Source organism: Homarus americanus, unplaced genomic scaffold (genome assembly GCF_018991925.1).
Source record: "Homarus americanus isolate GMGI-L3 unplaced genomic scaffold, GMGI_Hamer_2.0 scaffold40047, whole genome shotgun sequence".
Classification (NCBI taxonomy): domain Eukaryota; kingdom Metazoa; phylum Arthropoda; class Malacostraca; order Decapoda; family Nephropidae; genus Homarus; species Homarus americanus.
In genome coordinates this window covers 342,576-354,798 of record NW_024741731.1, presented here as the reverse complement: position 1 = coordinate 354,798, position 12,223 = coordinate 342,576, and the positions used below count along the sequence as shown (strand labels likewise).

Genomic DNA, 12,223 nt, shown 5'->3' with positions numbered 1-12,223 from the left:
GCTGTGTCAAAAGTGGCCGCCGTCAAGCCTTGCCACAACACCCAAGTCCAGATGGGGATGCTCCCCCTCTCGCTCTCACACCCAAAGAAATGTTTATTCCTTTTTATGTTTTTTACTTTATAATAGTTATTTCTTTTTCTTTTTTTGTACATTATGTATATAGAATTGTCTGTACATGCAACCGAGTAAAAAAAGTGAAGAAAATTAAGTTTATCTACCCAAAAATTACAAGTTGAAAAAAACAAACACAACATAACTCTCCCTCAGCCTGGTAGGGAGAGTGCCAGGGGGATGTGGCTGTCCCAACTGACTCCTGGGGGCAAGTGTTTAGAATTTTTGTCAAGACCCTAATTCACATAAACAAAGAAAGCAACTGTAACACAAAAAAGATGTGGCAATTTAGGAAATTTGTATTAGTGAATTTTCGTATAGAGAGGGATACCTGTAGTATAATATACTTCTTACTGTAACTTTTGGCAGCAAAATCCTCTATCTAAGCGCTACTTTTAGACTTGCTAAAATGTAAATGGTGAGAATTTGTTAATGTATGAGGAATGGGTGAAGAGAGGTTTGGTGAGATGGTATGAACAAGTGAGAAGGATGCAGAAGAGGATAGGAAAAGTGTAAAAGTGTCGGGTAGAGGGGGACTTTTCTCATCATAGGAGATAAAGTTGGAACAATACATTCCAAAGAGAACAGGGGAAGAATAAGAGATAGGAGGAGTTGTAAAGGAGGCTCTTCTGATGTAACCATTCCCGCAGAGGGAAGCTGCTTGAATGAGTGAGATAAAATCGCTACTAGGGAGCAACATTACCCCAACAAACATAATGCCAAGGTACTGTACTCTATGTACTTTGAATTTAAAGGAAATAATTTGAGCTATTAATAACATTGTCCACAAACAATGACTCCTTCAGAAAAACTGAAATGTCTTAGTTTCCAGGACAGAAGAGTCACCAAGGGAAACAACATCACAACAGTACAGTATACACCAAGATAAATAATGTGTTAGCACAAATATAAATAATACCATGTACAGTGACCCCTCGTTTAACAAACACCTCAGTTAACGTAATTTCGATTAACGAACTGCCTTCCATAAGGATCTTCAATTCGGTTAACGAAAAAAAATTCGGTTAACGAAGTTCTTACGAACCGACCTCAACATGTTTTCGCTTGCACTGACCGGGCAACCAGCTTTAGTATCAGTCCGCCAATACATTAATCGGTTCTAGGGCTTAAATTCCTCACTATTTTAGTAAATATCAAGAAGTTTATACTATTCAATAATTTTAAAAGTTTAATATTCAATTTTTAGTCATTTTAACAATTATTGAACATAATTGAAGGTAAAGTGACTAGTTTAATGCGCGGCATCCAGCCTCTTAACACAGCAAACAGGCGTTAGTCTCTCTCTGTTTTCACTGGAGGTAACATCTTGCTTGAGACTCTCTTCAACTAAACACTTTTTTTCTGTGTTTCCAAGCAAATTATTGGTCATTTTGAAATATATTTTACATATTGACAATATATAATGCAGTGCAGTGTTGATTTAAAGAAAATAATCTTGAATTACACCAGAGAGCTAAAATTTTATGGGTGAAATGGCGCCATGGGGTGACTTCTCTTCCACCCCAATGCCTTCTCTTCTTCCTTCTCCTCCACCCCCATTCTAAATCCCATCATCATCATCATCCAGGAGCCTTCTACATACACACCTCAAAGTAAGTGAACTTTTCTACCATTTTTCTTGAATTTAGGAAATTTTCGGTGAGCTGGAACCAATTACCCAAAAACCCATTGAAACAATGGTTTCGGTTAACGAACTTTTCGGTTAACGAACGACCTTCTGGAACGGATTGAGTTCGTTAACGGAGGGGTCACTGTAATGAATTAGGAGACACTGAAATATATAGTGCTATTCCTCTGAAATAAAATCAGAATCATAATAATTTGCATAGGCTGTATAAAATTAATTTTAGAAAATCTTTTGGGAATACAATTCTCTTAACCAATACTACACATCACCAATCAAGGTATGACCATGTCAAATTTGAAGAAATATGCTGAAGCATTATGGAAATGTCTGCAAATGAAGACCCCCCTATCTCTTAAAAAACAAAACAAAAAAAGTTCACTCAAAACAGACACAAGGGAGCAACATTATCCCAAAACAAGACAGGAAATTACATGATTTAAATAAAAACATACTAAATGTTTAAATAATCTACTGGGATATTCTTAACATACTGTCAGAAACAAAACAAAAAATAAAGAAACTTGTGTTGTATTAGTAAACATACACTGCAAAATCACTAAGGTATAATACAATTCACTACAATGTGTGTGTTCACTTGTAACATGATCATGGTGAGGAACCGATGCTTAGGGCAGGTTGTGGTTACTGTTCATTTTATAAATGTTTCCATATAAAAAGGGAGTGCATTATTGACCCCAAATGAAAGCCTGGGGGTCAACCTTTGCACAAGTTACCAAAAGTTACATGAAACTGCTGGACGGAGTTAAGATTAGGCATACATAATGCTAACTCTTTGGATTAAGTTAAAGCACCTAGGGACTGGAGATCAGACATCATCATCCCATCATACAAGAAGGGTATTTGTTATATACATTGGCTTAGTGTTTTATATACTGTTCACTTTGTTTCAACTCTCATTCAGTTTCTCATAAGTGCAGGTATAAATTATTACAGTACTGTACAGCGTGTATTTCACTTATGTTTATTATTGGCTTATAATTACACCAAAAATTTTTATTAAAAACATATTTTGTGGCATAATTAGATGTTTTGTTGAAGTATTTTTTGTAGGAATGTTTCTCAGCTTTTATTTGGAGTCTATGGAAAAAGATGATCTGATTTCCAAATATTTTTCAGGAACCTAACCCTTTTGTACATCAAGGAAAACCTATACTGTATTATGTTGAAATAAAGTGAGTTTTGAAGCTAACTATACTCTGAGTTTTGTATCATATAAGGCTAAACATCATTCAACAATATTGCCTAATGATTTATGTGATTTTGCCATATGTCATTTGTTCATAGTACTGCCAAGTTTTTCAAAGTTACTTCAATAAAATGTATTTCTCCAATTGATTTTACTTTCCATGATGCATATTGATTGACTTATTTCTAAATCCACATGCCAACCAAAATAAACAGTCCACCGGCTGCATTGCTGTCTTATAGAGGTAACTACTCGAACCCCACAATGAGTTATACTTGCGCTACATACTGGTGCTAAAATGGCCTAGTCCAAAACTAAAGAGAATATAAAACACTGAAAATCCATTCAAATCACATGGGGATACATATAATAAACCTATAAGCTTATAATTCTCCATGTTGGATACTTTTTGTGTAATCCTGTGACCAAACTTAGGTGGGATAGACATACAGATACTGTAGACAAAATTTCCAGGACACTTGGCAGCATCTGGCATGTAAGTACTTGAGGATCAGTAGGTGATGGGGATTGGTATTTTAGTGTATTTTCTCACATTTTCTTTGTATTAAGGAGTGGGTTTTTTTCGTTTTGTAGTTCCAATATACAGTAGTACATATATGATGAAAATTTGTGTTGCTGGATATAAACCAATCATGTATATAACCCAGATGTAGATGCCAGATATTACCAAATCTTCAGGGAACTTTGTCCACAACTTATGACAGAACAAAGGTGCAAAACAATTAGCCGCCTGAATACTCACTGAAAACATAAATAAAGCAAGCAGTGACACCATAACAATCCTCCTGACAGGGAAAACCTATTTGTATTCAATAAGAATAAATAACGGAATATGTAAGTGCTATAACAGCCAAAGCTTAATATTTGGTCTGTGTAACAGGAAACAAGATTTTTTTTTGGCCTCAATGACAAACACGCACACACTCTGATATAAAAATGCCATCTCTCTCACAATCATCAACTAATAAAAACAATCACTAAATATTTTGTATGAGAAATTCACTCTCCAAGTACATTTTTTAGATTTCAAATAAGTAATCTATAAAATTCTACTCCAGCAACTAAATAATACAAATAAAATAAAGTGGTCCCTCGATTAACGAACACAATTGGTTCCGCAGAGTCATTCGATAACCGAAAATTTCGTTAACTGAATCTATTATTTCAATGGGATATTGGGTAATTGGTTCCAACTCACAGAAAAAGTACATACAAAGTACTGCATACCAGTAACAGAAGTAACAAAACATTAAATATAAACTAAATACAGTACTGTACTGTACAGTATACTGTATAATAATAAAGTAAAAACAATAGAATACTATATTTTAACTTACTTTGAGATGTGTATGTCGTATTCCCGGCAGCTTTGTTTACATAACGAACAGCTGATTGCAGAGGCAGTCAATGATGACATGCCATATTCTTTACAGAGTGCATTGGTTCTAATGCTGTCTTCATGTTTAATAATAATTTCATGCTCTGTATATTATCAATATGTGAACTAAATTTCAGAATGACCAATAATTTTAATATAAAAATGCAAAAAATATTCAAGAGACCAACAAACTGGATGTTCACTCCACTATAAACAAAGTTAAACTGAGAAGCGTTGGTGGGTGATTCGATCAGCTGATTGGCACACAAAAACTTTTCCCTGTACTGTATATATTATCAATATGTTAACTAAATTAGAATGACCAATAATTTTAATACTGTATAAAAAATGAAGAAATATTCATGAGCACAACTTTCTTGATATTTACTCCACTGGAAACGAATGTAAACATAGAACCAATTACTGTATTGGCGGACTAGCCGATCAGCTGATGCGCACAACAAAGCGTGTTTCTCGTAAGGCTTTTGTTAATCAAAGTTTTGTTCGTTAATGGAATTGAAAATCCTTATGGGAGCTAATTCGTTAACCGAAATTTTGTTCATTGGACCATTCGTTAATCGAGGGACCACTGTACTGTACAGGGTACTATGTTATTCATGCTTAACATTATAAATTATTACAAATAAAAATCTAAAAAATCTTTACCACACAGCTTCTCAAACTAGATAATATACTGATACTTCACTCAATTTCTACCAAGTGATATGTCCATGCTATCAATGCAGCTTCAAGGTGGTCAACTTCACAGTATCATTAGTTATACTAAAGTACTGTACTGTCTTTTGAAGTTGGCACATGCTAATTAGCTATACTGTACTACAAAATAAACAGCATTCTGTACCCTATGGATTAGTGTTACTGTGACTTGCTCCTTTACATTATGTCTGTTCTACTAAATTTGAACACACCCTCAGGAGCACAACCATCTTACCACAGCTGGGGACGGCCATGAGGATCCGAGAGAGGGCAACCATGACCACCCCCTGTAGTGCTGCCTTCTTACTGTTCCCCACAGGGTTGTTATCCTGGTCCAGAAGTACCACACCCGTTTCACGCCATTCTCTACATCATACAAGGGATGGCATCTTATTCCACTCATCAGCATTATTATCCTCAAAGAGCATAACATCTCCTCTCACTACACTAAAATTATAAAGGTACTCACATTTCACTCCTCCACAGTATCATTAAAAGTTCCTTGATACAGTAATCCCTCCCTCACCAACCACGGGGTTACATTCTAGAATTCTCCTGCAGTTAGCAAAGCCATGATTGACAAGGGCTGGGTCTAATAGGAAATATGGGGATTGGGGAACTGACCCCTAAGAGACATACCTAAAGTCCTATACTGTAATGTGCAACTCAAGGTAAGAAAGAAATACAAGGAAGTACAGGGTGTACTGTAAATAGTTAGAAAAAAAAGAAAAAATGCATAGTACTGTATAAAAATACCCGTGCTATACAATAAACCGAGCTGGTAAAAAAAAAAGTGTACCCGGTAATGAAGACTTCCCAATGCCATGCATTTGACCACAATGCTCTCCCAAACTGTGGAAATATGCACCATAAGCTGAATGATAATACAAGCTAGCATTATTAATACTGTAGTGCAATAAAAATGCAGAAAGCTTGTATGTGATCTTAGCTGGTGTGGTGACAAAGTGAATAAACTAAAAGAACAGATTTGGTAATGGATATAACCAGAGCTGCTGCTGGACTGAGACTTCTATGCATCATAACCACCACCAGACTGAAAAGTCACATTGGAAAATAAAAGTACCTGTATTGACATCGATGCTTTCCTTGAAAACTGATAAAAGATAGGAAAATGGAACCATAGAGCTGGGTGAAGAAGTGTGTGGAGATGTCTCACCTAGAAGTACAGTACTGCAAGAAAAGGTCAACATCTACTTTATCTAGTAATTTGAGTAAAGTTCCCAAACAAGTATTGGTACAATGAACCAAACAATGTGGTGTGGCTAGTCTCAAGATGTGAATGCTTTGGTTAAATTAACAGTGGATTGTATAGAAAAGAATGGAGGTTGCACTTTATAACACTTGCAGTAATGTACAGATACTTAAAGGAAAACCACTATAGTGGGAAAAACTTACCATATATTTTTTTTGGGTGTGATTATGCAATGCTTCCGTGTACATCCCTGGTTACTCCTTAAACTAACAGGACACTAAATAAACGTACCTGATTTTGCTTTATAGTTTTCTATGGCAAATTAACTCCAAGGTATAATTACCAACCTCTACTTACCTTTAAATTAATTACCAAGCATAATTCATTCAGATCAGAGGTGAATCCATGCACAAGTTCTTTTTTGGTTTAACTTTTAAGTTTAATGTGTATAAATTCCTATATTCAGAATTTCCATACACCTGACTCTAATATCCTTTAACTGCTAATCTAATATACTATAGGAATAGCTGTCTGTCTGTGTGTCTGTTCTGGGCAGTCAAAACGGCACAATCGCTTTTCATCAAACTTGGTGGAAAATCGCAAAAAATTCGTTGAGTGGAACAAACCTGGTCAGTCTTTGTTTAGGTTGCGTGGGTGGAAGGTTTTTGTACCCATGTGAGCGCCAAAAGCCGTGATTTTACGCCTGAGTTACAGTGCTTTATCGTGTGATTTCTGGGTCTTTAAGATGTCCAGGAGAGTTACTAAGCGTGAGGATGTTGCACAGGCGATTGGTTTATACAAGACTAATCATAAAGTTACTGAAATAGTTGAATTAACCGGTGTGTGCCGGCGGTCAGTGTAAAAATTCATCTCGGAGTTTGAAGCAAACAGCCAGGAAGAGTTGCCTACCCCTAAACCCAGGTCTGGGCGACCACAGCTTAGGTCTCCTAGAACCAGGAAGGTGATTGCTAGGCAAGTTAATGCTAACCCCAAGCTCAAGGCCCGGGAATTAAAGCAAGCTAACCCAGGACTCCTTGGTAACGTCTCCTTAAGGTCGGTGCAGCAGCTTCTTCATGACCATCTCGGTTATCGTGCCTACCCGACCACGCCGTAAGCCTCTGCTGACTGCTGCCCAGAAGGAGAAGAGGATCACTTTTGCAAAGAGATACAGTGTCTGGTCCCTTCAGGAGTGGAGGAACGTCCTGTGGAGTGATGAAGCCACGTTTACAGTGAGTGGTTGTGGTCACGATAGGGTGTACTGCTGGCCAGACTCTGACCTGCTCGACCCCAGGTACACCGTCAAGACGGTCAAGCTTCCTGATTCAGTGATGGTATGGGGTTGTTTCACTTATTACGGTGTTGGTGAGTTGGTTGTGCTTGAAAAAAAAATTAAAGTTAACCAGGGTGTGTGCCTCGAGCTTCTCTGTGACGTTCTGCCTGACTCGTTTGAGAAAACACGCGCCGACGTGTTCATGCAGGACGGTGCTCCCTGCCACACAGCCAAGTTGGTTACTTAGTGGTTGGAGGATTGCCAGGTTTCATATTTTAAGGACTGGCCTGGCAAATCCCCCGACATCAACCCTATTGAGAACCTTTGGGGGCTCATGAAACGTCGCCTACGTGACCTCGACAGCTCGTCCGTCCCCAAGCTCACCACAGCAATTAAGCAACTGTGGGCCAATTTCACCCCACAGCACCTGCAAAAACCTTGCAGACAGTGTTCCACAACGACTGAAAGAGGTGCTGGGGAACACAACAAAATACTAAGAGGGGTGGCTGAGTGTTATTTTCATTTTTTTATTGCCTTACCTCGATTTTTTATTTTTTTTCCACGGTGTGCCTTAACTTTCCACGTAGACTGTATATCTTGATAAAATCACACGTCTTGAATAAAGACGAAATCTAAGGTGCTCCGTTGTTCCCCTTTTCCCGTGTGATTTTATCAAGATTTATCTTATCCACGTTTTCATTGTGGACCTACATGAAATATATATATATATATATATATATAAATAAATAAATAAATCTCGATCTTTCATCAATATGCAAATAAAAATTTGCACCAATGATGGCCAAATCTCTCTACATACCTCAGTAAAGTCAAAGGGCCATAATTATCAATAATACCAAATTAATCTTGAGATCCTTTGATATACAGTACTGTATCTATATAACAAGTTTAGTTCCATTCCATTGCCATTCCATTGTTAATTGTTAATCATATTTAAGTCCATGCATGTAAACACAGCACCTGTGCTGCATGGGACAAATATGAACTGATACACACACCTGGATGCCAGTTTATGCTATATCCTAATCTCCAAGAACTGTAGGGCAGAAATGAATAGGTACTGTACTGGGAGGTGTAAATACATACATACCTGAAATAACACATGCACAGAAACACCAATTGAGTTTCCTACATATTAATGACAACTTTGGATTTATTTGCTTAAAGGCATGACCCTGAAATGCATAAATCTTATAATTCTCTTAAGTTATTATTTGTTTCCCTTAAAACAACCAGTTTGTAGATTGGATAGGATACAAACCCATGCCAGGTGCAGACATCAAGATTCGAGAAACACACACAGCTCCGATTCCCCATTTGGCTGCCTTCTTGCTCTGCCCCACTTTGTTGCCATTCTGGTCATGGAGTGCCACCCCATCCTGAAGCTCCCTATATGGTGATGCACACATTGATGGGACACATAAACATCAAATGTAATCACAGCTCTTGACAATAGTTCTAAATCAAGTTTGTAAGACGAGACACAAAATCAAGTGTTAGCACCTATTCTGATTGAGGTCAATTAGTCTTTCAGGCCCAACAATTAGCTATTATGACACTAAGGGGATATTAATCTCATTAAAAAAAAGATACTAAGATTTAGAAAAAAAATATAATCTTCAAAAGTCAATCATCTTTATGAGAGTAACTAAAACCTCCAGTAAAGCGAATTAAAGACATTTAGCTTACAATTATAATAAATACCCAGCCTACCAGACTGGTATACTGCATTTATAGTGGTTCTGTTTACCATGTACTGTATTTATTTACTAGTTACACTTACCAGTTACAATGTACAGCTTCTTTGTGTACTAGCATCTGTGCTTACAAAACATGCTTTACTGTTAGCATTCCTTTCAAGCAAAAATATAATTCATGCCACATTTCCTATTCACTACAGTAAGACTTCACTTACCTGACAAATCTGGGACAAAGATTGTTATTTGCTGAAATAAACATGCATGCCGCCAAGTGGCCACCCGGTGCACTAAGGTATCAAACTTTGTTCCATGGTGATCGCACATAGCCACGATCGTGTAACTCAACAATTATCGGTCAGTATCAGTGTTGTTACTTATCATCGGTGTTTTTTTTTACAGTAAGAGGATATCATGAATACCCACATCGTACTGTACTCTATTTGGTGACTGTGAAGTGATTCTCACTGTTTTTTGTGACTGTAAAGTGCTTTGGCTGGATGATGACTATCATTTATATGGATCTGACACATCATAAATGGGGGGGGGTTTAATACATCACCAGTATTAAAGCGGATTATCTTAAATTGGGGAATACCTGTATATGTTGTTTAAAGTTGCTATATATCTATCTAAATTCACAATTGTTTCTTTCAATGTTTCAGGCCCCTTCTTGTTATATTCCAAGGTGGGTAGACTCAAGAGTATATAAAGACTTTATTTGATGTAATCACTTTGCTCTTACTGCTGTAACAAATTCATATACCACTCAATGACATGTGCACCTAACATTCACATAGTATATTTGAATGCTTCTTGAGAGTCCATCCCTCTTGCTTACAAATCCTTCATTCCATTCTTCCCTCTCTCCATTCTACTATCCAACCTGAATTATACAAGTACACTCTTTCTACCAACCTCTCAACAACCCCATATCACCCTAGTAAACCCTGATCAGCTCTCAGTCAGACACCCTTTTCATTTGTATATCATATTTCTGTACGTATCTTCCATTTTCTTCATTGTATCACCCCACGTAATGCTCTCGCACATTATTTATATGGAACCTAATTATTTTTTTCCTCTAGTACAGGCATGGGCAACCCGCGGCCCGGACCATGTGTTTATGCGGCCTGTGGAGTGACCGAGAAATTCTATCTAATGTGGCCCACAGTTCATGTAGATCCAGCCAGTTTATGGTGAGTAAAGCAATATTTATTTAAAGAATAATCTTCACACACAATTCGTTACTGTTTCATCACCTAAAGGTATGTAACTACGAAAATTTAACAGTGAAATAAGTATATACAGTATGGTCAACAATATAAAAATTTTAACTTGTGTGAGTTTACGAACAAAGTTCGGCGCAGTCTGTTTGATGGATTTGATGCTATATGGCAGTGGGTCACTTGGGAATAAACAAAGGTTGGGTAAGTCCAAGTGGGGTTCCAGGCAGCGGTCACACAGGGTTTAACTAATTAAGTACTTCCAGAATAACGCCAAAAATCTAAATCAACCCTCAGAAACCCATAGTTGGCAAGTAATTAGGATTGAAAAAATGTACAGGGTAATTAAAATATTCCAAGCATCGTTACGACCACTAATTACCCCGCAATCAAATCGTGGACCATACATTCGGAATCAGCATGCTCTGGAGTACCTATGCTGATATTTTCAACGAAATCTAATTTTTGGCCGAAACTGCCAAAATATTAAGCGATATGACTTAGTAATTTTTCGAACAAAATATAATTTTCTCTTGGAATTGGAATTTAAAGAGCTACTTCCAGAATAACATAAAAACGCCAAAATTGCACCTAGGGAACCCACAGTTGGCGAGTAATTAGCATTGAAATAATGTAATTAATATTTGCAAGTGTCAATACGACCACTAATTATCCCGCAATTGAATCGTAGACCATAGATCGGAATCGGCATGCTCAGGAGTACCTATACTGCGATTTTAAATGAAACCTAATTTTGGGTTGAATTGCAGGTTTGCGATTCGAGATTTCAACGATTCGTGGTAAGCAGATGGTGGCTAGCTTACAAGCTTTTTCCCGCAACACAACTAGTTACCCCACGCAGCGTCTCGTGTTGTACTCTAAAACTTTTGTGTTTGTGTGAAATGGCCCCTAAAAGATTGCCTAGTGTCAGTGCTAGTGATGCTAGTTTGAGTGAAATGTAAAAGGCAGAAGTCAGTGATGACCCTAACAAAGAAAGTTGAATTGTTAGATAAATTAAACAAGGGGATGAGTGGTGCCGTAGCTGGTCAGTTGTTTGATATAGGTATACAGTAGTGAACTAAGGTTGTATAAGTTGCTATTCGCGGTTTTGCCTATTCGAGCCATTCCTTGGGACCTATCCCTTGTAAATAACAAGGGTTTACTTTAGTCCCAATGTTAATCTTGGCATATGAGGAGCTACAATGAAACAACCTATAGGCTCATTTTCTCTCTCTTTATGTGTGTGTCTCATAAGTAAGAAAAATGATGTAATTGATGGAAAAATAATCAACATATTCACAGACTGTTTCGCCCATCTTCTGTTAAATGCCAAGAAAACTTTAACATACTAATTAAAAATTATTATAATGGATTTATTTCATAAATGAGAAAAAGACTGTGATTGTGAACTAAAAATATCGTTAGGTGGACCGGACGATAAACTGTTTTACTGTCCATGCTACTTTTGGGTTTAGTAGGATATAAATTTTGGTGGACTGGCCCGCAGAAAAATACCTAAATCGTAATGTGGCCCATGACTGAGGAAAGGTTGTCCATTCCTGCTCTAGTATTCTATGCGTCCATGGTTCACACCCCTATAATGAAGTCAACTAAATTCCTCTACTGCATGTATCCCCATCTTTTACTCTATTAACAGTTTTCTCCCAACATTTCTCAAGACACCTATTACTCACTTCCTCCCCCCCCCCACCCC

General features: G+C 37.3%; 1 protein-coding gene across 11 annotated transcripts in view; it reads right to left on the bottom strand.

Annotated features, from left to right (window-relative positions):
* Positions 1-12,223, bottom strand: part of LOC121876026 (sideroflexin-1-like) — a 30,281-nt gene that overhangs the window by 7,812 nt on the left and 10,246 nt on the right. For 8 of the 11 annotated variants that reach the window (XM_042380887.1, XM_042380885.1, XM_042380879.1 and 5 more), the window contains exon 7: positions 5,318-5,448. In XM_042380887.1, coding sequence (XP_042236821.1) covers positions 5,318-5,448 — 131 coding nt within the window. Of the gene's footprint in view, positions 1-5,317; positions 5,449-8,847; positions 8,976-12,223 lie in introns of all 11 variants that reach the window. The other 3 variants (XM_042380880.1, XM_042380888.1, XM_042380889.1) reach the window with 2 other exon arrangements.